This window comes from Mchenga conophoros, linkage group LG7 (assembly GCF_057382185.1).
Source record: "Mchenga conophoros isolate Kocher_MC1m ecotype Shallow Benthic linkage group LG7, M_conophoros_male_GT1.1, whole genome shotgun sequence".
Taxonomy (NCBI): Eukaryota; Metazoa; Chordata; class Actinopteri; order Cichliformes; family Cichlidae; genus Mchenga; species Mchenga conophoros.
In genome coordinates, this window is record NC_140532.1 from 53,931,572 (window position 1) to 53,958,994 (window position 27,423).

The window sequence follows — 27,423 nt, forward strand, 5'->3', positions numbered from 1 at the left end:
GCTCTAGTCTCACGGGTCATTCACTAAAGTTGTGCTGTTTCCTAAACACCCAGTGCAAGCCGTTTCATTAACAAGCTCAAAAAGTAAGGCATGAATTTGTTGGCGTTAAAGATCGGTGTAACTGGCAGCGAACTGTGTGTAACAAACAGTAAATACATTTTTGCACTTGATTTAAACATTATCTTCCCGATACTGCGCCATACTTTGTGCCTTGACAAAGGAAATACGTATGCACCGGGGTCAGTGGCAAAAAGTTCCCACCTCTTACTGCACTCTTTTTGTAAATACCCTCAGTCCTTTTTATTTAACCCAAAATTCACCCTATGTTGGTGAATCAGGCTCATAATGTCACAACTTAAAATTTTTATGTTACATTTTTCAAGTCATAATACAGCATTTACATATAAATCCTGGCTTCAGACTATGGTCACCTAGCACACTCTGGCAAACAATTACCAGTATTTCAGCTTACAAGCATCGTGTGCTTCCCCCTCATCATGCTTCCAGAGGACAGCCAATCAGAAGAAAGTGGGCTTTTAGCCCTCTGGAGTCTATACGTCTGTAATTTAGGATGACCTAGCAGCAAGACGCAGCTGCTGAGTGTCAAAAGTGTTGATTTCAAACTATGTTAGAATTAAAATCTAGTACAATCTAGTTATGTGGATTTTATCAATAGTGTGATGCATGTAAGTCCTAAACACTTTTATTTTAAAATAAAGCGCTAGACATGACCCTGGAGGTAGCCCTCTTTAAATACTACATTGACTGAATATGATCAGCCTGAATTTATGCATTATCATTAATTCATTAATCCAAAATAGAAATGTTTGTAGTCATCATGCAGCAGTGAAACAATATGATAGTTATTTTTTATGGACAGTTTGACTAGGAGATACACAACACCATTAAAGACGCCCGACCATTAAGGTGTTTCATTTCGCCAACCAGGTGAGAGTGAAATAGAAATACAGTACTTAAAAGACATTAAGGTTTTCTTAGTCATGTACAGATGTTAAGGCCGATATTAAATCTTTTTCTTGTTGTAATCACGCCTCCTGTTCATAGATCTTCTTTAACACACTTTCAGTAAAAAACATGAAGGACACGCAACATTACAAATACATTTGTGAATCCTAAGACAGCGTTTACGAGCTGAGTGAGCAGTTAAGGGGGGGGCAAATTATTATTAGAAAGGCTGTAGTTTTTAATTACTTCATTGTAGTCAAATTGCTGACACTCATGGCTTTAAATTAACTTGTTTCTTGCATTTTGTAATAGCCAATATGAAAAGAAGGAATCCTCATAGTGAGGGAAACCTGTTTCACTGTGTGCAAACAGTTAGATCCAGATGTTTTCAGGAAATTACACAATTTTTGTCTCTGTACACCACTTTTAACCTCCTAGGACCCTGTGTCCACATATGTGGACATCACATATTGGATTATTTAGACTAAAATACTCAATTTAGCTCTACATGGGCCTGATATGCACTTACGAGGACATTAAAAATGCATCCCGTGGAAGAGTTTGGGTCTTAGGAGGTTAAAATAAAACTATCAAACAATTAAGATGTGACTAAAGTGCAGTTTTTCATGTAGATTTTGACTGAAGAGGTTTAACAGATGAGGCCTTTTCTCTTGTCAGTCTATGACAGAGTAAGCAAATAAAAGACGTGGCACTAATTCCAGTTGAACTTGAATTTGCCTTCATTGAAACTCTCAATATGAGGCCCAAAGAGATGTTGATGACATCAAAGGAGATCCCCAAAAGGCTGAAAAACTCAAATAAATGTGTCACAAAGATAGCAAAAACTTTGAGAGTGGCCAAATCAAAGGCCTGGCTGCAGTAAAGGCCTGGCAGAGCATCTTAAGGGAGGAAAGAACAATTTGTTATGCCCATGGATTCTAACTTCGGTGCTTCACTGACTCCAAAAGCATTTTCTTCCAAGAATTAAAAAAATAAATAAATAAACAAACTAAGCCCACTACAAACACATTTTGAGTGTTTCAATAGAAATCCACTGTGGTGGTGTACAGAGGCAAAACTGTCTAAAAACATATGGACCTAACTGTACATGTTTCACAAACTCGCAGTTCACAGGAAAATCTCCAAATTCAGCCAACAAATACTAGAAATATCCAGTCTAGACAATTTATACACAGTAATTGTTTTATTTTGTGTTCCCACTTTCCCAGTACATTCAATCACTACAGGTAAAATATCAAAACCACAAGTCATGTACAAAGGCTGTGGTGAAAATAAATGCTCTGTTTAGTTCTGCTAAACAGAAAGGCTGATTAATTATATTATATGAATTAGAATTACTCTGTGAAGTCTTTTATAATACATAGTGCAAACTTCAGGCCCTCTTGGCTTGTGCACAATTAAGTGCATCAAGTCAAAATGTGAACACGTTTAGGCAAATCTCTCTACATTCTTATAAGTTATATTCAGAGGTAGGAAATACATTTTTTAACCAGTAAAATTCAGGTTCACAGTATCTTCACTGTGAACTTCACTTTCTGTCCTGTTAGTTCCTCAGACTGTCAGTATTTAACTGGATATAAAGAGAAGTTAGAAGTTTTGAATGATCCAGCATACTTGCTTTCCACTTGTTGTCCTGTGGATAAAGCTCTTGTTATTGCATACTTTTTCGTTCAGGTCCTTTGGTCACCTTGTGGATTTCACTTATTTTCAGACACTACTGATCATGTCTCTAGAAATCATCTTCAGCACCTAATCTTTTGAAGTCACTGACCCCTATTCCTTAACGTAAGTCGCAGAATATAACTGAGAAGATTTTCACGAGTGTCTCTTTTTTGTCTCTCTGCGGGAACGCCACTCTTGTAGTGAGGGTAAAAATTGTTTTGAACTCTTTTGAGAACTCCATCAAAATAATAGAAGTGTTCGTTTTCTTCATCATTACGTCGGCTGTTGTCATCGTCTCTGATAGGGTCTGTCTGCAGTTCACCTGGAACCATAGGATGCCTTGAAGCAAACATCTTTGTTCCTCCGAGTCTCTCTTTGCAGTGTTTCCAGCCAGCTTTCGTGCGATGTATTAAACCTGTGCAGAGCGGCACAGTGTCCCCTGAAATCTGTTGAGAAGATCTTTCATCAGCACCGTCATTGTTGTTCATCGTGTTATACTCAAAACAAAATGAATGCCCAAAATAGTGAGTTTAAGACATTTGAGTACATGTAAATTTTCGATGCAACGTTATTACATAAGTACAATGTAAAATCTTAAATATAATTCAATCCAGTCAAATTAAATTCACTTGACTGATATACATTCAGTTTATACAAACCACATTTTCCTCAATGATTAATTATTTAAATAAATAAATCTTTCAGTTGCATTTTACTCAAAACTATTACTTACAACTTTATCAGGGCTAATAATCATTTTTGGCCAAGTATTTTCCAACCCCATTTTTTTCTTTCAAAGGTAAACATTTACTTGGAAAATACTATATAATGCAATAAGCTATCTATTTGATGGCCTTCCTGTCCTGAAGGCTCACCTATCACTTCATTGCACTGCAAACCAAAATAAATTTGCAGGCCTTAAAAAATTTATGCAACTGAATGCCTTATTTTTCTTAAGTTGTAGAACTTAAAAGTTGAAATACTGTTGGATTAGTATGTTTAAGTACTATAATCGCAATTTTTTTTAGTTAAGGTTACTTAGTATTCGTTCACCTCTCAAATTGGATTAACTCTAACTTTTCATTTCTGCAAATATCTGTGAATAAAATCATCATTAACCCATCAACCCACTGCACCCCTGGTGTCACTGCTTCCTCTGGCATGGAAGTAAATAAAACAAATTCTCAGCCTCTAAAAAAAAAAAAAAAATTGAGCAACTCAGTACGAGATGTCGGGGGGACAACAGTAAAAGCCAACATTAATAGTTAATGGTTAAAAATAGTTAACCCTTGAACTCAAATGATTTGTTGAGTTATTAAGACATTGTTTTCTCCTGAAAAACCTGATGTTTACAATCAAACTCATGAGGCCCTATGTGAGCAATAAATTGCACAAAAATATCAGACGTAGCAAAAACAATACAAATTAAAACGTATTTGCAATTCTAGAAATTTTTCTTTGTTTAATTACTTCATGGTTCAGGCATTACAGTGTTAATCAAAAATCAAAAGGGCGAATATCTCATAGGAACTCAAAATATTTCAATTGGTTGGATTTGAAAAGAAAAGGAAATTTCAACCCCAAAATTTGGGTTTAAAATGATTGTTTTCAACATTTCTGTTTTAATATAGTATTTCATTACTCATGAAATGTAACTAATTTAAATGATAGTTATATGAATCTAACAGTCAAACGGGACATATACTTCCGCAAACATTCAACTATTTATTTAATTGAATCTTGAAGAAATACTTACTTTTGCATGCTTGTGTGTGGGCTCCACTCGTGGATGATTTTGATCTTCCTTTCTTTCAGTTTCTGTCCTGCTTTTTAAAGCTTCTTCTTCACTCTGTGCGTCTTTCAGAAATTTGGTTCGATTTTCTAGGACGTCTTCTCTCATCCTGAGGCTCGAGAATGGCTTCACGGTCGTTGCTTGCGTAGTTTCTGTTTCATTCTTCAAAAATCCTGGCTCAGTGTGTGCCTCGGGCTCTGGACTCGCTCCAGTTGTTGGTCTCCTCTCTGCGCTCGGCTGTCCATCATCTTTGTGTGTGCTGCTTTGAGTGATGACTTCCGTACTTATTGTTGTGTCTTTAATCTTTGTGTTTGCTGTAGTTGTGTCTGTTATGTGTTCTGTTGTTATCATTTTGAGCGGGCGAGGTGAGGGTACGACTGTCTCCTCTGGTTTCAGATTTCCTTCGTGTTCAGTGTGGTTTATTCTTGTTGTTTCATCGTATATATTAGTTGTTTGTGAGTTCTCTGGTTTTTCTGTGGTTTCCTTGACTTGTTCCTTTATAGTTTTTCCACGTTTCACTGCTTTCCTATCTAAGCTCTCTATTACGAAGATTTCTAATAAACATATTCTTCCTTTCAAACATTTACATTTTGAGTCGTATTGTTTAATAGCGATGTCCTTTAAAGCTTTAGTGATGGGTGGCAGGTCACCCAGCTCAGGAATATTCACTTTCCATCTAAAGTCTGTGTTGGAAATAAGCTTTCTTTCAGATCTTGGATCCGTTTGTATCTCCATCACTGCTTCTGGCAGGAAAAACATGATTAAGGCTTCTTCTCCCACATCAGACAGCATTTGTTTTTCATTGAAATCATGAATATCTGTTTTATGCGTGGAGCGTGTTCGTAGGACGTATGCAAATCTCTTTTGGTTTCCATTTTCCATAGGATTCATATTTTGTTCTGCTTTACTCTCTCCTACTGGGTGTCTGAGCTCTGGTTGTTTTGTGATCATTTTCCAGCTAAATAATTCATTATTATCATCCTGAGTGGGCCTCGTCTTATTCAGTGGTCTATTTCTGAATCCTTTCTTCTCCTTCGATACTAAGAGGGGTTGCCTCGTAACATCAAATCCACCATCATCCACACCAGATGCTGCTTTTAAAGAAAGTTGTTTCTGAAAACTTCTTTGGTTAGTGGAGTCTTCATTCAAGTTCAAAAGTTGCTTTTGCTTCACTAGAATGTTTTCATGTCCTTGTGTCTTTAACTGTGACACATCTGACGTTTTCCTTGAAGAGGTGCCAGAGTGCAGAGTAGCTGCATGGAAAATGTCACGTTGACCGACTGAAGCTCTCAGAGATCCTCTTTGATTGTGCTGCATGAGAATTTTAATGTCCTTTGGTGCATTTAGTTTTGTCTGTAGTGGTTCAGACTCTTCCTTTGAGGTCCTCCTGATGTTCATTTCTGCAATTTCACTAAGTTTTGGACAGCAGGAAACAATCATAATTGTAGTCACACAGATTTGCTCCATCTGCATTTTCTGCAAATGAGCAGTGACGGTGGCTGCCCAGCCCTCGGGTTTCTCCAGTAAGAGAGCCTGAAGGTTTTGTCCTGAGACAATGGAGCGGTGGAGCACTAACAATGAAGGTCTAGAATCAGGGCTATCTTTAATTATATCCATGGCAATGTGACTGGTTTGACTAACAGTCTTAGTTCTTGGAGTATCGCTAATATGAAACAGGGCTGTGTTTGACTTCATCGTGAAAGCTGGAACAAGTTTTCTTTCACCACAATGAAGAATGGCCTAAAGTGACAAGAGAGGAAGACTGAATTAGTTATAAAAATGTTTCCAGATAAATGCGTGAGCCATAAAAACAACTTCCATCACCATGACTGCAGTCCAGATGGAAATATCCATCTTGGAGACTTGGACACTTTGGGCACTTGTTCTTCTGAATGAGACTTTGTTAGTGAGGGGCAACTCTGACAGACCGCAAACACTGCACACGCATAGAACAATTACCATGTCGGATCAAATAAGACTTGAAAATGTAAGCTGCTCAAAAAAGTAACACTTTTTGATCAGAGTATAGCATTAAGACAGTACATACGTAGCAGAGGGGGTTGTTGTTTCAGCTGCTTTTGGAGTTAATGAAACAGATGCACTAAAGGGGCAACACCCCCAACACAGGAATGGTTTTACAGACGGAAGCCACTGACATTTTTTTCCTTTTCATCTTTTCCAACAGTTTTTTCTCTAGTTTTGCATTTGGCCAGGGTCAGTGTCACTACTGGTAGCATGACGCGATACCTGGACCCTACAGGGGTTGCACAGGTAGTCCTAATCCTCCAGGATGGCTCATGAGTATGTGCCACTGCCAGAATGTTTGCTGTCTTTTTTACTTTGATTTCTGAGGTGTCTTTGAAGTCAACTCTCACTAGTTTGATTATTTTCTTTTCCAACAAACTGTCATGGGCTTGTTGTGTGGCAGTCAGTGAGAGGACCAAAAATAAAGGACCTGGCAGACAGGCTTAACTTAAGGCAAATGGCTGATTGAACAATATAAGAAGCAGAGCTGAACTGGAGTAAACTAACTGAAACCACAAACCTTGAGTAACAGACATGACAAGGAACAGATGAAAACTAAGGACCTAATTACACAGGATCACGAGAGGATGGGCAACAGGTGGAAAACACAGCTGAAACAAAATCTGACTGACCAAACAGAGGAAGCAAAGTTAAACGTAATGCACATGAGACTAGGGACTGTCAAAATAAAACAGGAAGTAACAAGCACTCAGAGAGTCACGTGACATGCTAAAACATGTAAACTTGACACTTGGACAGGGGATAATAGATATGGAAACAGATGACAGACCGGGGAGAGAAAACAGACTGGACCAAGTCCGTAACAGCATAGAAATCTACCATGATTTTTTTCCTCACTGAGATCTGCTTTCTTTACCATAAAGTGCATTTGTGTTTTTTGCAGCACTGCAAACACACAAATATGCTCCAAGCACACGCCCGACTGTGCAGCACATCCATTGTTAACTGAGCAAGTAGAGGGAGAACAACTGTTCGAACTGTTCTTCCATGAAATCTATTTTTAATATGCCTGTTTAACCCAGTTGGTCACAAATTGTGGGGCAGGCCCCACTGGTGGGTTAGATGGAGCACACATAAGGAGGCAAAAAATATTAAATAAGATTAATTAAATTTGAAGGGGAAATAAACCAACAAGCATTTATTTATGTAAACCTCAGTTTGGAACATTTTTATTGTAAATGGTCGAGTGGCGTTACGAGTAAAATTTTGACATATGAAGTGGGGCACACGTCTTCTATTTGATAAATGTGCAGATTCTCTGGAGTAAATATTAAAATCACATGCTGAGACTGTCACGGTGTCACGCTTAGTTAAAAGCATTACCCGAAAAGGCTTTTTCTCTCTAATAAATATTGTTATCTGGCACAAAAACACGCCACATGTCAGATATTCTTATTATCAGCAGCATGAAATGGGTGTAAAAATAAAGCAGCTTGTGACTGAGTCATCAGCTTCGTGCTTTTTAGGTAGTGTAATGTGGGAGACTCTTGGCTGCTTTGCAAAATGTGACATTCCCACCTGGTATGCTGATAATTCATGCACAGAGGAGCAGCATAAGAGGGAACATGTATAAATTAAAAACAAATACAGTTGATGGTGGGAGTAGTTTTCCTAATGAAGAACAAGACATAAAAAGGAAACCTTTTTTTAACAGCATTACTGAATAAAATAAGCATACCAATACAGGAATCTGGTCCCTTTGCATTATTCTTCTCAAGTCTTTGAAAGACAGAGTGTGTCCATGGTCACTGTGGACTGTGAACGGCCAGCAGAAGGAGTAGCTCCTCTGTTTGTGTAGCAAAACAGCATACATGTAGTTTCTTTTGAAGCATGTAGACTCAGTTTGGCTCCGAAGTATCTTCAGCCCTTTGGGAGCCATCTGTCCACCGAGGATCAGTTTTCTGCACAAAGTCCAGCTGAAGTAATCCATAACCCAGTTCCCGTCTCCTGGGGGAGTCAGGTCAGAGACGAGCAGAGACAGCAGCAGCCAGGGCCTCATTGTGCTGAAAATAAGTGCTGGAAGGCAGCCTGAAGCCAGCAGTTATGCTTTTATCTTTCCTGCATTTCTCTACTTTGTGTATGCAAAACACAGAGCAAATAAAAGATTCTGTTCTGTCTCTAACAATAGACTGTAATTACACAAAGGCAAGTTTTCATCGTCTCACACTTGTAGAAGTGTCAGGTTATTAAACCTTAGTGGAAACTGTAAGCAGTTCTGTAGTTTCACAAAAAAAGTGGTGCTGGCTATTTTTGCATATATGCACTCAGATAGATGTAATACTCTTTGTTATATGTATCGTTATATCTACCACATTGCAGCAATAGAGGTCTGAGGATAAGTCTGTTATTCTAGATTTCTTCCAGTGTTCAAAGCCCACTGTGAAGTAAACCTACTGTTTATTTCTCTGCATCTAAGACCTGACAGAACTAATTCCTGTGCAGTGCCAGCCTACATCGTTCTCCTACTTTCGTCATTCTACTTTTGGACTAGACTAAAATGTTAAGTGGAACTTGTGATTGCTATTGCATAATTGTCGTTTAGTTTACATTTTTCACATAAAAAAAGCTGAAAAAGCTTTTTTTTTGTATGTGCCACTTTAGTCTTGGATTATGAAAACATTACACCCGGTGCTTCTAATCTTTAAAAGCATACAGTACGTTACCTCGTGTTCATGTCTTTTCATCTTTTTGCATATTATCAGACTTTGTCCGTAAGACACGCACAGCTCAGGTGAGCAGCTACAGTAACAGCTCATTATTGTCACCTGTCCTTCACGGAATCAGCAGGTAAGAACTCAGTCTATATTTGATTTGCTTAAGAAACTGCAGAGGATAGCTTATTTTGGTGCCTAAATTGAAAGCACTTGAGCATTTTTAAATGTATGAAGTTAAAACAGTTAAAGCATTCCTGGCTGTCATACCAGAGATAGTGAAATAAGCGTAAGTGAAGAGACATATCATAGAGACTCAGAGTGCAATAAAGAACTACAGTTAGAATAATTGTCAAACTGTTATGTTTAAACAGTTATTGTGAAAGGAAAAAAAATATTATTATATCCATCTTAATAAGGTCACATAGATGTGCAAATTTTGATAGACTTAGGGTTAGGTTTATTTTTTTTTTCTTGTAAGCTAGTAAGGGAGAACAGTCTTTATTGTGTTTATATTGGTAAAATAAAAAGAGGAGAGCATCAGTCATGGATGTCACAATGAATAAAGATGTAAAAATGTCAAGATTAATCCACTCCATAATACCAACAATACTAAAATGTCATTACCTAGTGCTTCAGTTACTTAGAGCATAATATTTTATTAGGTTCCTGTAAGAACTTGACCTATTTCTGGTGTGTCTATCTTTAATTATGTGTAGGCAAATATAATTACATTCTAATTTCGAATAAAATACATTTAAATTCTGTTTAATTACAGGGGAATTGTGGTCTTGGTCATGGGACATATTGTGAAGTGTTAAAGTATTATGAAGTTTTTGATCACAAGCTTAATTTGTTTAAAAAAAACATATTTAGGAACAAAAATGAAATATAAAGAATGAAATATGGATCAATACTCCCCACACATGTGGGTTTTTAGATAATGAGATGCTCAGAATTTAAGCAATATGTCTGTCTCAGCTTCCACTCAGCCTCCTGACTAATCACACCTTTGGAAAAATGGGCAACATCAGCACTGCGTGTCAGTTGAGCAACAACAGCAAGAGGAACGTTCGAGTGTTCATCACAGGGAAGGCTGTGGAGATTGATGCCTTCATCGTTTCCCAGTCTGATGACAATGCCGATAAGGAGACGACCCCCTCCGTGGTGAAGTTCACCTTCAAGAAAGACATCGACTGCATCCGTGTGCTGGCATCCGAGACCAAGGAGGTGCCCTGGAGCCCTCAGCACTTTCTGTCTGTCCTCGTGGAGGATGAAGACGATGAAAAAATTTGTTCTAAACAAATCATTCTAAGCAAGGCGTTGAGCGCTCCGGTCGCCGTGCTGCTTTATGACGTGTAGACTTCTATTCATTACCGTCTGCACGCATACAGATAATGGCTTAAATGCAGAATTGTCATGTTGTTGTCACAAGAAAGTCAAATTGAATAAAGAAAATATCAAATTCTGCTGTTAACATGTCTCTTGTGATGCCTTCAATAAAAATGCCACTCAGCTTCATACTCTTCTGGCCTTTTGTCATTGCAAAGGAAGATGAGCTCATTTTGTGTCAGTCTGCTTGCATGACTGGTCCTCTGTGATCATCTGCTTCAGTCCAAGCCGCAGGATCGTTTCTACACTGCAAAGGCTTTATTCATTTTGTCCCATGCTAATTAAAATGGCATGTCACACACTCTGTCACAGTCATATTGGGTTTTTTTAATTTGTTTCAGTCAACAAGTTCAAGTTCTAAAAGTGCACAAATATCAACATGTTTTAGATGCTGGGTGTTATAAATAACAAGTAGCTCTTGACTGTATACTTGCTTGATGATGCATCATAAATCATTCTCAACTCGAAGACGTTAATTATTGTGCTTGTGATTTGCTGCAAAGAGAAAACAAAAGTGAGTTCAAATTGTATGGCAACTGATTCAACATCAGTTCATGTGAGTAAAGTGTTCACAGAAAAAACTGAAACAAGTTCTCAGCCGTGGAGAAGTAATTCCCAGAATGCATTTCCTCCTTATACCCAGCAGGCCCAGTCTCTGTTCCTTCCCTCCCTCTCGCTCTGCCCTTCTCTTTTCCTGTCAGGCTTCCATCATCTCATTGCTGCTTTGTACTGTCTCTTACCTCCATTTTCTGCTGAATTGCTGTCACTCCTGTGATGTCTACTTTCTACGTTTTGTCCTCTTTTCCTAGTTTCTCTATGGTGTGTGTGGCAGTCAGGGTGCCATTGTCTACCCTGTAGAGGTCTGTGTGTCCCTCCATGGATATGCCTCTCCAGACAATCACTGATCCCATCACCAAACCAAACTGGTCATGCTGAATAATGTTATTGGCAGCATAACGTTCTCCACGGCTTCAACAGAGTTTTTCAAGTCTGTCACATGTTCAGGGTAAACCTGCTCTCATCTGTGAAAAGCACAGGGCACCAGTGGTAGACCTGCCAATTCTGGTATTCTGTGGTAAGTCAGACTTCATAGTGCCCAGCAGTGAGCACGGGGCCCAGCAGAGGAAGGGGGCTCTCAGGCCACCCTCATGAAGTCTGTTTGTGACTGTTTGTCAGAGAGATTCACACCACTGTCCTGCTCATCAGATCATTTCGTAGCTCGGGCAGAGCTCATTCTGTTCCTTCTTGCGCAAAGGAGCAGATAGCACTCCTGCTGGTGGGTTAAGGACCTTCTATCCAGCAGAGTCCTAGAGTAACTGCCTGTCTCCTGGAATCTCGCCCATGCTTTTGAGACTGTTAAGAGACATATCAAAACTTCTGGCTATTCTGTATTGATCTGGCATCCTTTTTTTTCCTTTTTTTTTTCTTTTTGCCTGTCCTGTTTGGCTCTTTTGCCATCAGAATTGTTGTCTAAAGGCAAAGAAAGATGCCCAACGGATTTACTTTACCAAATTGACCATCCCAGCCTTGCCGTAATGGTCCATTTGATTCACCTTTTATTGTTTATTTTATTTTCACTTGCTGAATACGGGACAGACTTGACTGGGGGAAAGAAGGGGAGAAAGAAAGAGAAACAGCTGAGAAGAGGGACGGGGGAGAAGGGCAAAAGACAAAAACCAACAGAATGAGCAGAAAAAAAAGAAAAAAAGAAAAACAAATGCATATATCAATCACCTGGATCACCTGCTGAGAAAGAAAAAAGAAAACAAGCAGAAGAGAACAAGAGTAATAGAATAAACAACATCACAATGATATATGGGAATATGACAGTAAATACTAAATGTTAAACATTATTGTGCAGCACATAAGATCAACAGAACACAGTGTGCTTTGAGGTAGGAGCCAAAAAGGGTGTAGTTTGTGGGTGTGATCACCCGTGTGTACACCTGTGAGCATGGACGCGCTTGTTTTTTTTTTTTAAAAAGGTTCCTTCATGTAATGATCTGCTAGAGGGTGTGGGGGGGCCACAGCCCCGTCCTCCAGGGCATGAAGCAGGTATGGAGGAGATCAAAACTCCAGACATCCAGAGGCCCCCAGAACACAAGAGACCAAGGAAGACCAACAGAGGGGCAGCCGCGCCACTGTCCCAGAAAGAGCTGAGGAGAGTCCCAGATGAGGGCTCACTCAGCAGCCGCGGAGCAGAAGCCAGGGGGAGTTGCAGTGACGCGCCCGTGAGCTCCGCCGGCAGCCAGCCGTGCCTGAGTGACCGAGCCCCAGGCCGAGAGGCCGGGGGCACACCACCTCCAAAGTGGCCCGAGCGAGCCCCAGGCTCCAGGCCCCGATAAGCGGCCGCCAAGGAGTGAGCCGGTGTGTACCCGGACGCCCACCCCCGGACACAAAGAACCACCAACGCACCGATGTCTGAGGGAGTCCGCCACTGGCAGGGGAAGTGGTGGTAGGGGGAGATAGGCCTCCAAACCTTGGAGGGCCTGAGATGTCCCCAGAGAGGTGGCGCCTGACACCCAACCTGACATATAGACACAGACATACAGGCACACACATATACAAACATCCATTCCCACCCTCATGCTCTCATATGCACTTACTCCACACTCAACCAACGTGGAGACAGACATAAAGAGACGTTGTACACACGATCACACTCCCCAAGTGTACTCTACAAACCGGGTCTAGGTACCCTTGCCCCTGGAGGGGGGAACTGCACCCAGACCCAGGTGGTGTTACCCTTTTCCCTGCGGTGGGGGGAGGCAGACCGCCCCGACTCCGCAGCAGCAGGGAGGCCCCACACTCCAGACCGCAGTCGGACGGCCAACTCCTCCTCCTAGCCCCCCCGCTCCAGCAGGTCGCAGAGAATGGGGGTGAGAGAAGACTCCAAACCTCCCTCCACCCGCTCATTGTAGTGTTGATGCATGTGTGTTCTAAGGTGCATTTAAAACCCAGGAGGGCATGGAGCTACCTGCCAGAGAGCAGCAGGTAAGCGCATGGTCCCTCCTGTTAGCCCTCAATGTCTACGTGTATTTAAAATTGAGAGGTGGGCAACGATGCCAGGGGTGAGGTGTACACCCTGATGGTACTTTGGACTCCGTGTATCGTGCCCACCCCCAAGATCCTATATGTATGTGTAATGAGAGTGTGAGTAATGTGAATGTCTAAGTTGTGGGATAAAATTGAGGCAGAGGCAGCCAGAAGGGGACAGGGGGGGGGGGGGGGGGGGGGGGTAGCCTCCTCTGCACCCTGGTGACATACCCCTACTCCAAGGTCCTGCATATGTGGGTGGTTGTGGTGGAGCGGGAAGAGGGAGGCAGCTGGAGATGGGGAGGGAAGGAAGGGAGGGGCAAGTGACCCCTCCCTGGGGCCAGCTCCCCCACTGACCCCAGTAGGCACCCCCATACTCCGCGACCCGCCAGGGAAAGGGGGCCCAGGCCCATCCAGACTGGGGCCCAGTGCAGCAGCGCCTCCCGGCCCCACAGAGCCCGGGACAGTCCACCCAACCCCACCACAGAGAAAACTGCACCCACCCCACCATCCATTCATCTTCCAGACTACATAAGACAATAAACACCCAGGCTGAGATCTTCCTCCACCTCTCCTGTATCTCCCCCTCCTGCAGAGAGAGCTCCTGAAGAGAGGAAAGCTCCTGCAAGATGTGACAATCTCCCCCACCAGTTGAAGAGCCCCCCAGGTGGCTCGATGCACCGGCGGCACCCTGCTCCAGGGCTGGGCCCCCATGCACCCACCCGCCCACAACCCCGGCAACACACCAACCAGGACCCAAGCCCCCGAGGCCCGGCCCGGGCCCCAGCCCAGAGACGGAGCTCCCCCAGAACCTCACGCCCATCCCGGACCCACCCATCTGGCATCCTGAAGGAGTTGGACTACCTGTGCAGGTATCTCCTCATTCTATGAGTATTAACACTAATCCTAGCCAAAAAAAGAGAAAAAAAAACAGTCAGAAAATATGATGAGGGAAAAATGTCAGTGACCTCCACCTGTAAACCCATTCCTGTTTTGGGGGGTGTCTCATTTTTGCCCCTCTAGTTCTGCTACTGTTACTGTATTTAACACCAAAGTGGCGGAAACATATTAACAACCGCCTCTTTCTTAACTAACTATACTGTCCTGTTCCAGGTCTCACTCACTGTGGGGTCTCCTTTACCAAAGAGTCCTCAGAGTGGCCCCTGTAAATAATCCTACTCTTGCTTACCAACTCCAAATTCTAGTTGAAGTTCTCATGTTCCTAATAAAGACTATTAAACTTGTGACTGTGTCTGGGTCTTGATGTTCTGGTCTTTATGACTATGGATAATTTGAAAAGTGGTGGTTCATACAAAATCTTGTATTTGTTTGCAAAAACTAAAGTTCTTTGTCAGTGAACAGTTTATTGAGCTCAAAAGGAAAACTTAATTTGAAATTATGTGAAGCAGATCAAACTGGTATGGTCTTTGGTCAGAATAACAGCTGATTTGAAGTGTGTCCTCATCTTTAATTTCCTTGCCTGATGTGATTTCACTGACACTGAACGGCCACTGTATCAAAGTCTGTTCTGTATCAACGCGAACATGACTCAGCTGCTTATGTCAATAGCACAAGGTTCTGCAAAACACTGGCTTTTGCATGAATTGTGATGGTGGAGAGCATTTTTGGTCACACAACTAAAGTAAAAGAAAAATTACTGCAGAGAAGAAAACATGTAACACCAAATAGTGCATAGTGTGCAAAATGAGCCTAATAACAAAACAGTGCTGAGAATTGTTCGATATCCTTTCACTTCTGTGCCTTATTTTGTTTTCTGTTGACACCACAAGTGTTTCCATGAACACAACTGTTGTAACTTTGTCACGCTAAGGCTCTTTAAATATGTTTTGCAATAGTCATAACTAACAGCAGTACACTTGGCAAGTTTGATAACAATGGGGAGTATTATTGTGCATGTGAAGATTTACACAGTGAAAGGATGCTGGCATGTTTTGATCTATTCTAAATAAGTGGAGGCAATATACAAGGAAACTTTATTCAAATTGTTCACCCTTGCGCTTAGTCATTCATCTTATCTTGTGTCCATAGGAACTCCACAGGACATAAACTCTATATATACACCGATCAGGGATAACATTATGACCACAGGCCTAATATTGTGTTGGCCCCCTTTATGCTATCTGGCACCAAGATGTTAGCAGCACATCCTTTAAGAGGTGGGGCTTCCAGGGATCAGACTTGTTTGCCCAGAGCATCCCACAGATGCTCAATTGGACTGAGATCTGAGGAATTTGGAGGCCCAGTCAACACCTCAAACTCATTGTTGTGCTCCTCAAACCATTCATTTTTGCTTCGTGGCAAGGCACTGTATGCTGCTGACAGAGGGCACAGCCATCAGGGAATACCGTAATTAATGAAAGGGTGTACATAGTCTTCAGCAAGGCTTAGGTAGGTGGAACTTGTCAAAGTAACATCCACATGGATGGCAGGACCCAAGGTTTCCCAGCAGAACATTCTCCAAAGCATTCCTCTAACACAGGGGATCATGGTGCCAGTATTCACCTTGTCAAATCCTTATGCTTGCTCATTTTTCCTGCTTCTATCTCATCAACTGTGAGAACAAAATATCCACTTGTTCCACAATATATCCCACAAACTAACAGGTGCCATGATCAAGAGATCATCAGTGTCATTCACTTCTGTCTGTGGTCACGATGTTATGCCTGATCGATGTATATATGCTACATAACCATTATCAGTGAGAAACTGCGCAGTAAATGCTCATGCATTCACTTGATGACAGCACAGTGCCTTCTTTTTTTAAGAGGAAAACTGACTAAATCTCATATCATCTTATTTGACACTGGAATTGTTGCTCTATAAATCAGAATGCTGACAAATTTGTAGCTTTTCTGTAGCTCAGCTTCTCCGTTTGCTGCATGCAGATGAAAACACTGGTGCTGCTTACAAGCCGTGCCCGTGGAAGCAAAACTAACAAATTTCTATTGCTATTTCAACACAGCAGAGGTTATGGCCGAATGTAATGCCTCTTCTCACCGCTAGATGTCAGTGACGTTTATCATTAATATCACGTTTTATCTATTTATTCGCGGTTTGGATTAGGAATAAAACATATGGTAATATAAATTAAATTGTCTAAAGTACAACTTATCAACGGTGACGAAAAGAAAAGATTCTCTGTTGTTGTAACGCCCATCTCGCACTATTGGAGGCAGTATAACATGTCAGGGGTGTCCATCCTGTCCCTAAATGACATGACGAAGAAGAAACTGCCTGTCACATAAGCAGCTAGCAGAGTGGCTAATATCACCCTGATTAGGCTGTTTTCACTGTCAAAATGGATGTAAATCAGGCGAAACAGGAGCACCTGCTCGCATTAAAAGGTATTTTACTGTTAACATATATGTTGTGACTACAGAGGTTGTCTTCATGGTTAGATGTGTCAGTGTATCGCGCTGTTGTCATTTGCTGCTGCTTCAAGTTGCTAGTGGCGCTAGCTAATGCAATATCATGCATTTACTTTTGTGAAGGTGTAAACAAGGCTGATGGCCAGTGGTGCGACTTTAAAGACTTTTCTTTTCGTTTGGGGCGCTTAAAACATATATTAAAGACCCTGTTTAGCAAAGTGTAGCTTAAGGAACTGTGTCATAGTGTAAGCTAACTCTCTCTTGTGCTCTTAGTTGTTGCAGCTAATTTATTTATTGCACTAATTCGTTTTTTGTTTGTTTGCTTGGGTTGGACTTTTTTTCTCGAGGTAACATTTTTTTTTTGCTTCTACTTCCTCTAATCTGAATCTGAATCGGACTCAAAGAAAGAACTCTGGGAAGTTAAAGTGTTCATTTTCCTGTTTCTTTTTGTTAGCTTTCAGCTCACCACCCGCAAAAAGAAATTCTGAGCATAAGTGATATCCTGCAAACCGTGCAGCAGTCAGAATACTAACGGTATTACTCAAGTATTAGCTACTACAGCTACAGGTTTTATGCAGTAGCGAAGGGAAGATTTTATTCCCTGTTTTTAGAGCACTTCATGGACCTGGGCTTTGACATTTGTGTGAGGACTGCAGAACATTTTATCTGTTAGGCAGTTACAATTTTTTTATCAGTGAACAGCGTGTAAGAAATGCATCTTACAACAGTTTTGAGACTATTAAACAAACTTCTGGAACTTTAGGCTTACTGCATTTACCTAGAGAGGGAGTTGTAAAAGTTGCATTCAGATAAGGTAACATATAGTTGTCCTTCACACAAAACCTGTATAATTTGTGCGTTTTAATTTTAATGTCAGACCACCACTTTCCCACTCAGAACTTCTCTTTGTCAGCAGATTCTTTGTTGAAATAATCTTTAGATACACCCCTGTTGTGAGTGATTTCAGTAACTGGTAAGCATTCATTCTTGAATGCAGGCTCCTGAATCCATGTGAAAATATCAGCTTGGTCACTAATTGGCTGCTAACCAGTGTCACTTTACTTTACAGTGATGCGCTTAACGAAGCCCACTCTCTTCACAAACCTGCCGGTGACGTGCGAGGATCGAGATCTGCCAGGTGAGCCTGTTTAAACTTGCAGACAGAGTTCCACCCACCGAGCCTGAAATGAATTTCACTCCATATTCTTTAGCAGAGCTGTAGCAAACGAGAACAACAGGGGTCAGGTCTGTGAGACTGAGCATCATGATATTATCAGGGAATCCAATTAGCTCAGTTGATGTTAATCAATCCAGTGCAGGACGTGGGATAGTAGGAGGAAACCACAATGGCTGAGCCACTGTACCACCACTCATAGTAATGACAGTTTATTAGTCAGAGGTCTCATACTCATGTTTATCAGGACGCAGAAGATCAAATAAGACAAGAACAGTAAAACAACAGCCTTGTGTCCATGGTATAATCCCTTGCCTGTGGGTTGTTTTTGTTTTTAAATTGGTAGTCTAATGCTTTTGTTTGCATTGTGTAAAATGGAAAAGTTAATTCAAGGAGAAATCTGTTTGAACGCTTAAAAGCTTCTTGTTCATTAAATCTCCACCTTTTTACATGCATATACAACAATCTGAGAGATTTTTTCCCAACCTCTGTAAATTCATGATCGTGTTCGAGAAGCTCACAGTCAAGCATTGTGAAGCTGAATGATAAGTGGGTTTTTTTTGTTGTTGATGTTTTATTTTTTTTAATGCTGTTGTTTTTCAGAGGTCCACGTCAGCATTGCACTCCACTACAGGAAATAACACAAGTATTGAGGCCAAACTTGGTCAGGCAGCTTCCTCAATTTTTTTTTACACTCATTTAAACATCCTCTGTGGTTGCACCAGGAAATCCCACTCAAGTCAGCTTACAAACGAAAACAAGATACTGTGTCTGCAATAGAGTCCTTGTTGGGCAAGAAAAAAAAAGTTAATATTTTCATGTTATCAAGCTTGTCCAAATGCTATAAAACAGAGGTAGACACATTAAAGTTGTTGTTGTTAATTTATTTCAAACATGGAAACGATATACAGTTACATTTAGTAAAGAAAATAAGAGAGAGAGAAAAAATACTATACAAAAGTCAATACATTTCAATATAGCTACCGTTCTGATTCATTTACATGTTGAAAGGGAGTGGGAAGAAGTACACACTTATTTAATCCCACACCATTGCCATAAGTTATCAGTTAATATTTAGTCAGTTCATTACTGATATAATATGTAATAAAAATAGTGAACAGATTTCTGATATATCAGAAGTTTCTGTTGTTGTTTTATTATTCCCTATCAGCCACTGAGTTATGTTTTCTGAGTTTGCCCATACAGTGGATATAAAAAGTGCCAGGTTTTTGTAATGTTAAAAAATGAGACCACAGTCATCCAGTCCAGCTCTTTGCAGTGTCACTGTCATCCCATATTTTCTTCACTTTTTTGATGACGCAGTCTTTACTGTGCTCTGTGTTGTGGTATTTTCAATGCCGTGGAATTTATTTCTGTAAACGTTTGGCGACTGATAAGATCAGTGTGATGCTTTGCAAGCTCTCTGCGAGGGTGCCAACCTTTTCCTGTAGCAGGCAAGTGAGTAAATGTCAGGCGAATCCTACTAGAACGCCTGAACTTTACCTGGGGGTTAATCAGTCTCTTTAACTGATGTCGAGTGTGTACCCAAGAAAACTGAACGCTGTGATTCAATAACGTGAAGTAGTTATGAGAGTGCACACTGTTTTATTTTATTTTTTTATTTCTCCTCGAACAGATTTGTTTCTTTTTTCAAATGATTGTGCAGGTTAAGGTGGGAGCATTTTGAAATCATTTATTGTTGTCTAATTAACATCACAAAAACCTGGAATATTAACAGGTGTGTCTGTGTTGGGGTGGGTGTAGTAGTTAATAGTTAATTTGCTAATTATGTCAAAATTTTTTGCAAAAATGTCTAAAAGGATAAAAGTGACAACTACAAGGTCAAAGGTTAGCTTTGTAGCTTTGCAAAAATTTAGCCAGATGTTATATTTGTGACAATAATCTTCCATCTTTAAACTACAGTTATTTAAGACCTTTTCTGCTGCTGGGTTAAAAATGTGTGTGCTACGCATCTGTTTCTGGCATTTTTGTAGCAACGTCCATATTTGAAGGATTGCCTGCTGTCATTAGTTAAACCTTTATTGGCCAAACATCAGTATAGTTTATACCTTCTTATTAAACCTCTTCAGAATCATCATTATATTTATTAAGTGAGTTACTGACTGGCTGGCAGAGGCATTCAACAGCTAAGCAGTAATTCTAGTTCCTTCTGGTTGAATGCAGCACAGAGCAGTGCAGTGGTAACTGAAGTCCATATAAATCAAAAATGTGCTGACGAGTCTAGGTTGGACACCTATTTCTGTAAGTAGTAGGGAAGTTATAGTTTATTTTTAAAGAGATTTAAAGATGAATTGCATTCGTATAAAAACATCCCTTTTTCTTGGAAACTTGTTGGGTCAATTGAAAAATCAATCGGTACCTTCAGCTGACCCTTTTAAAATTAGCAGGATTTTTTCTGGGACCATAACTTTAGTATATTAAGTAAAAATTTACCTCAATATTATAAATAAGTATTTTTACAACTGCAGCTATTGCCATCTGGTGGCCTTCAGATAGAATACAGGGTTAAGGTACTTCTGCATTGGCTTCAGTGAAGTAGCATCTGTATGATGTCTAATGTTGACAGAAACACATATTGGTACTCTCAATGTTTAATCTGTTTATTAAATTTCACTGGAGGAAAAACTTGAAAAAATGTTTTTGAGCATATTTTGGAAGGGTCAAAAACCCATGTGGAATAATGGTTGCTCAAAAAAAAGTAACAGCGTATGAAAGATCTCATCTGTTAGGCTCGTTTTGACACCAGGCTCGTCTTCTAGCTGTTGCTTTCTGGTCCATATTTATATTGTATTATCTTACATTATACATATGGACCAACAGGCGACTGTTGTTGTGATTTGCTGCTATATAAATAAAATTGAATTGTAAATTTAATCAAATTATTTCTGTATTATAATCACGTTCTAATCTAGTCCTTTTCTAACACACATAAATGTATCCTATAGCTGTGAAATGGAGAAACACACTGTTCTATGTAATAGTTTAGTTTAACTCTCTTTCTTTCTTTTTTTAAATCCAATATGAACACACACATCACTGGGTGATCTGAGTATCAGCAAGGGACACTGAACTGAACACAGGGGCTGGATGTCCCCATTCAGAGTTGAGTGAAGTGAATATGCCAAAAAAAAAAACATTGTCACAAACTGTGAGTCCACTGAAACCCGAGACCCTCTGTGATCAAGCATGTAGGAGTTGATGTGAAACTGATTTGGTTACAGTCTTAAAATGTATTTTTCAGTCCTTTTAGAAGTTATGACAGTTTAAAAAAAAAAAAAAAACTACTCAAAACATATTAATAATATTCAGGGTAGAATCTTGCATGTCTTTATTAAATACATTAAAGTTAATGAAGAGAAAATTATTCTCAGGGCATCAGGTGGAAACTTATATTAAGATGTTAGAACCTGTCATAAAACTAACCACAGTACATATTATTCAGTGAATTGAACACAAGATGTTTGAGGCGGAGTTATTAGAAGGAGACGTTGAAACCTAATGGTTTTACCTTTCAGGTTCAGTCTGCTTTGAAACTTCATCTTCAAAGCGTCTTTCTTTAGCTTTCTCATTCTCCTTGCAGCAAACTGAGCGCTCACCTTGTGCAGCGCTGCCTTACAGCATCAGAAGAGCATCTGCCTGTTAGATATCCATACATTATGTTTCTCCAAAGCCAATTCTGTTAGTGTGCAGGTAGATGTATATCTTATTGTTTTCATATCACTTATCCTCTAAATAGTAAATCTTTAGTGAGGACTCAAATTTCATGTGCGGGAGCCAAATTTTGGACTACATTATACATATCCATGACACCTACCTACCCATGTTTTTGTCTCCACAGGGGACTTGTTTGGTCAGCTTATGAGGCAGGATCCCTCCACCATCAAAGGCGCAGAGACCTTAATGCTGGGAGAGATGCTCACATTACCACAGAACTTTGGGTAAAACACCAATCAGCTGTAACTCTTTAAAGTTAAAAACAGCAGCAAGTGCTTTTTAAAAAAACAAAACAAAAAAAAAAACGAATTCTTGTCTTCACATCATACAGAAATATATTCCTCGGCGAGACCTTCTCCAGTTACATAAGCGTGCATAATGACAGCAGCCAAGTTGTTAAAGACATTCTGGTGAAGGTACTGTAAAGAAGGAATACCTGCTCAGTTCAGATTGTGCGCTTTGTCTTCCATTCGCACGTAATCACGATGTGGTTCCCTATGTAGGCTGATCTACAGACGAGCTCGCAGAGGCTGAATCTCTCCGCATCAAACTCGGCAGTCGCAGAGCTCAAACCCGAATGCTGCATCGATGATGTCATTCACCACGAAGTCAAAGAAATTGGGACACACATGTGAGTGTTCCCACTCCCGAAATGTTTTCCCAACTCACCAGTAATAAAAAATAATAATAATAATAATAATCCTGTTTGTTTGTTGCTGTTTTCACATTTCCAGCTTAGTTTGTGCAGTCAGTTACACCACCCAGCAAGGGGAGAAGCTCTATTTTAGGAAGTTCTTCAAGTTCCAGGTAAGTTATGGCTCAGTGTTCTAATTAGGAGATGGTTGTAAAGTCACGAGTAAGCTTAGAGATGAGTGGAGAAATGCCACAGAGCTACAACAGATTGCCTTCCTCTGTGTGGGTTTGGTGTCAGGCAATCTTCTGCCCTCAGTTCAATAACCAGCTGTAGCCTTGCTGCCTTTCCTTAAGATGAATTTCTGTCACTCTGATTCCCACTTTCAGTAAAACTCCAGTTGGACTAAACAGTGCTGCATGGAAATATTATTTTCAGCTCGATGGCGGTATCTTATGAGAAAACTTCAGTGTTCAGCTTGCAATCTATTTTTAATCAGGTTTTGAAGCCGCTGGATGTGAAGACGAAGTTCTACAACGCAGAGGTAAATTAGCTCTTCTCAAGCAGCATTGCGAAGCTCTTATTTCATTTTATAGTCAGGAACATTTACAATAGAGGCAGTTAGCATTAGTTAGGCCTCCATGAAAACCTGTGTGCCTCCAGGTGAATAAATGATCCTGGAGATAAGTGGTTTTCCTGGATAAAGGCATTAAGCTCCCCCCCCTTTTTAAATTTTTTTTTAATACTCATTTTCATATCAGTAGCTTCGTGTATTGCAAATATTCATTGTCATCAACATTGGCATGTAACTCCATTTGTTTACTGTGTCTTGTCTTGTATTTTATTTTCTCCATTAGAGCGACCTCAGTTCTGTGGTAACTGTTTCTTCTGTTATCATCACTGAACATTAGCTTCTACTAATCATTTCTGGCGATGGACACTCTTTCTTTCTGAGCTCATACAAAGGTGCAAAGTAAAAGAATGGAAGAAAGTCTGAATATAGAAAAGATCTTCAGTGACTCAGTTGTTTGTTACCCCTTGACATAAACTTCCATTCTTTTTCTTTTGCCCTCTCTTTGTTTCCTCTTCTTTCAAACTGATCCTGCACGGTGTTTGTGGTGTCACATTGTTGTGAGTGGGTACGGCATTGATTGCGGTTAGCATCACAGAAGGTGCTATGATTAATCTCGTATCTATTCGTCTATATGTGAATGATTATGTAGTAGCGCAAGTTCAGCGCTGCTCGTTTTTAAAGTGGACCTATTACTCTTTTCATATGCTGTTCCTGTTAAACACCAACAAAAAACCTCTGCAAAAGCACACACAACAGTAAACGGCTAATAGCAAGCATGTATCTACACTATGATATGAATCATGTGATTAAAGCGCACGTTACTTTACAGTGTTTTTCTGTTAGCTGGTGTTTCCTTAAGTTGCACTCCATTTGACCTTTCAGGGCTGCCAGTGTGCAAAGATCACAGGCTTTAACCTGCTTCAGTTTCACACAGGTTTTTTTCCTTTGTCATAGAGAGTGGACATCCCTAATGTGGCCATCTAATCAAACAGCTCAGACTATAAGCGCGGAAGCCCCACCCACCTGCTCTCCAACCTTCTGTTTGCAAGGGTCAGCCAATCAGAACAAAGTTACTTAATTTGTGCTGTGAATCACGAAACGCTGCCCTAGTGCAGTCTGAGAATAAAATATTGAGCTACAAAAAGCAATTTAATAGGTCCACTTTAACTTTTGTATCACTACAATTATGCTCTTAATAGTTAAACAGCCAACAATGACAGAAGTCTTTCACTATAAGCACTAAAATGTGAGGTTTGGCTGATTTCACACTAACTTCACTCAGAATGATCAAGTCACTTATGAATAACAGGCACAAACTTATCCACGCTTCCTTCTTTTTGTTTCTCACTTTACAGTTGTGGCTGCACAGACAAGTTTACTGTTGTAAAGACATCTGAGTGTTGCTCAACCAGAACATCAAGTAGCTTCCTAATTAAAATAGGAAAGCAGAACATTCTCCACATTTCAGGCATCTAAATTCTTTCTATGTGACAACCTAACTTTCTCAGGGATTAAGAAAATACTCTGATTCTACGTTTGAGATGCATTTATTATGCCTCTGCACAAGGAAATAACTGTACTCTTAACCGGTAATGATTGCTCTCGAATATTAATAAACTTATTGTTTTACTTACTGCTGAGCGACTGAGTAGCAGTATTGAATTTGGCCTGTTACTACACAATACCAATACTTTTAACCTTTCCAAATGGTTTCATTTTTGAGCTGACCAATTTTATATATTTATAAAATCGGTGTACACTTGCAAAAGTTTTATTTTTCTATTTTTTGGTTCTAGTTTAAGCTTTCTAAGAACCCATAACTAGGGTCGCTCAGTGGCCCCAGAAGTATAGTTGTACACCATAAGATCTAAACTGGTAGAGCCAGACATTTACTGCCTGGCGTTACCTTGCTCCACATTTCCTGTCTTGACAGTACTGAACAAATAAAGTCAAACATTTCTAAACATACTTTCATAAGCCAAACTGCTTGATGTTTGATAAACTAATGTTTCACTGTGCAGCCCGTACTGTGCACCTGCCGACCAACAATTGTACTAATATGTCCTCAAAGGTACACTGAGCAAACTTAATAGGATTCAGTTAAAGTTTTTCTTTTAATGCCAGTCTTCTCATTGACATTCAATGTATAACTCCTATATGACCAAAGAAATTTAAGGTTCACATTTAAGTCTGTCTTAAAACACCTCTCAGATGTCTGTAAGAGTTACAGCTTCCTGTGATCTGTGGTGTCCATGCTGGCTGTGAGAAACTTCCATACGTTTCCTAGAAGAAAACAGAAAAATCTGATTGCTCTCTGTCATTTTCAGTGAGTCGAACATTAATTGCTTTCGAGAGCAGCACTCGCAGCATCTGTGGTCTGTCTTTTCTTTTTACACAGCGTCAGAAGTTATATTTTTAGTATCATTCCTCAAAGTCTCAGAGCACATTTGTGACAACAACGGGTCACAGATGTGCTCCCCAGTAAAGAAGTAGCGCGTGCTGTGAGAACCAATGAAGCAAGTGTGCTTGCTGGATCAGGTTTTACCCACTTCCCTCGGGGAAATAACCACGAGAAACTCTAACAGCCTCTGTGAGCATGTGAATATCGTTTTAAGACAAACTTTAAAATATGAGCTCATCCTTTTGAAGCTGGCACATTGGCAAAAGCCCTAACCCAGCTGTTAATACCTGACATGTTGCTCAGTTCACCTTGGAGATTATGTAGCTTGTTATAAAGGCTAACATCAAATAGCCTGTTAGTGTGACGCTGTGCTTCTGCGCTCAGACAGATGAAGTGTTCCTGGAAGCGCAGATTCAGAACATTACCACCTCGCCAATGTTCATGGAGAAAGTGTCTTTAGAGCCATCCATGATGTACAACGTTACAGAGCTCAACACGGTCACACAAGCAGACAAAGGGTAAAACAAACACACATGTGTCCTTATTTTTGATAACATTTTACACTCAATACTCAGCTGTAACTTTTCCTCTGCAGAGAGTCCACATTTGGGAAAATGTCCTACCTGCAGCCTATGGACACACGGCAGTATTTGTACTGCCTGAAGCCAAAGCCGGAGTACGCAGAGAAGGCCGGCATCATCAAGGGAGTGACGGTCATAGGCAAGCTGGACATTGTATGGAAGACCAATCTTGGAGAAAGAGGGAGGCTACAGACCAGTCAGCTGCAAAGAATGGTATCTTGATCTGTTAGCCTACTGCTAGAACAGAGGCGCTCATTTCACTTACTGTATCCTCTTATGAACGAAAATACAGTTTAATCCCCACGTGTCCTCCAGGCTCCAGGGTATGGAGATATTCGGCTGTCTTTAGACCTGATTCCTGACACTGTCAACCTTGAAGAACCTTTTGACATCATCTGTAAAATCACCAACTGCAGGTAGAAACCCCTGAAAAATGAAATCGCCCTCATAATACAACCCTTAGTATTATTCAGTTCACTGAGGGGTTGAATTAGCCCATAATAACCAGCTTTTCTCTGCTTTTCTGATATTGCAGTGAAAGAACTATGGACCTGGTGCTAGAGATGTGTAATACTAGTTCTATCCATTGGTGTGGTATATCAGGGCGACAGCTGGGGAAACTTAGTCCTGGCGCCTTCCTCTCACTGCCCCTCACAGTCCTGTCTTCCGTCCAGGGTCTGCAGGTACGATCCAGACTTTACAATTGACCGTGTGCTCAGATCAAAGTGCTCTTTACCGACTTACTCGTGTGTTTGCCTCTTTGTTTCAGAGCATTTCTGGTTTGAGGCTCACAGATACATTTCTGAAGAGGACATACGAATACGACGACATTGCACAAGTGTGTGTGGTCTGCCCGTTTACGAGCAACGAGTGCTAGGAGTTTTCTTTACCCTTTTTTGTTTTTGTTTTTTTGCATTTTACATATGAATGGACCAACTGCGGCATTCTGCACATGACACTATGTTTTTTGCAACTTAATGGAAGAATATTGTATTTTACAATTAATTGTGAATAATATAAATCACTTTCTTTGAAAATAATGATGTAAATGTGCATAAATGTTAATAAATCTGTCATCTTTGATTTAATATTGCTTTTAAAAAGGTGCTTCATGGCATCTGTGTTGGCTTTTGTTATTAAAACTCTTACAAAGGCACAGACATGTACTGACTTGATCAATGAGTTTTTGGAAACAGCAGGAGCTGTGTGAGGCTACTAAAGGCAGGGCTATAACATTTTTCTGTCATCATTTAGATTAAGTCCAAGAGTTGTTAGGTGTGGATAATTAAATTATAGTTTATTGCAATAGCAAGTTGTGCCTTGTTCTCAGATGGACAGCAAGTGGAGAGTGATATATGAAATGATGGGATGG

At 40.3% G+C, this 27,423-nt stretch overlaps 2 protein-coding genes and 1 pseudogene across 4 annotated transcripts; 2 read left to right on the top strand and 1 right to left on the bottom strand.

The window, feature by feature from the left end:
• Positions 1-1,688: 1,688 nt before the first annotated feature.
• Positions 1,689-8,336, bottom strand: LOC146571143 (uncharacterized; annotated as a pseudogene). Its single transcript, XR_014893227.1, has 3 exons — positions 8,166-8,336; positions 4,406-6,181; positions 1,689-3,095 (listed from the first exon to the last, which is right to left on the bottom strand). The product of XR_014893227.1 is annotated as an uncharacterized LOC146571143 (transcript).
• An 834-nt stretch (positions 8,337-9,170) lies between these two features.
• Positions 9,171-10,574, top strand: LOC146571144 (uncharacterized). The gene is made up of 2 exons (XM_085281264.1): positions 9,171-9,274; positions 10,120-10,574. The coding sequence occupies exon 2, from the start codon at positions 10,159-10,161 to the stop codon at positions 10,498-10,500; it is 342 nt and encodes a 113-aa protein (XP_085137390.1). The 5' UTR covers positions 9,171-9,274; positions 10,120-10,158; the 3' UTR covers positions 10,501-10,574.
• A 6,229-nt stretch (positions 10,575-16,803) lies between these two features.
• Positions 16,804-27,207, top strand: trappc13 (trafficking protein particle complex subunit 13). 2 transcript variants are annotated; one of them, XM_085280173.1, is made up of 13 exons: positions 16,804-16,931; positions 18,025-18,093; positions 21,989-22,088; positions 22,196-22,280; positions 22,368-22,495; positions 22,599-22,671; positions 22,995-23,039; positions 23,353-23,370; positions 25,855-25,988; positions 26,066-26,264; positions 26,367-26,467; positions 26,587-26,734; positions 26,821-27,207. In XM_085280173.1, the coding sequence occupies exons 1-13, from the start codon at positions 16,886-16,888 to the stop codon at positions 26,926-26,928; spliced, it is 1,254 nt and encodes a 417-aa protein (XP_085136299.1). In that variant the 5' UTR covers positions 16,804-16,885; the 3' UTR covers positions 26,929-27,207. The 2 variants fall into 2 exon arrangements, with proteins under 2 accessions (XP_085136299.1, XP_085136300.1); XM_085280174.1 differs by lacking the exon at positions 23,353-23,370.
• The last annotated feature ends 216 nt before the right edge of the window (positions 27,208-27,423 follow it).

Excerpts from the sequence above, each read along its gene's own strand:
- LOC146571144 (XM_085281264.1), top strand. The coding sequence starts at position 10,159 with ATGGGCAACATCAGCACTGCGTGTCAGTTGAGCAACAACAGCAAGAGG.
- trappc13 (XM_085280173.1), top strand. The coding sequence starts at position 16,886 with ATGGATGTAAATCAGGCGAAACAGGAGCACCTGCTCGCATTAAAAG. Across the intron at positions 18,094-21,988 it reads CGAGGATCGAGATCTGCCAG|GGGACTTGTTTGGTCAGCTT; the intron begins GTGAGCCTGTTT and ends TTGTCTCCACAG. Across the intron at positions 22,089-22,195 it reads ACATTACCACAGAACTTTGG|AAATATATTCCTCGGCGAGA; the intron begins GTAAAACACCAA and ends CACATCATACAG.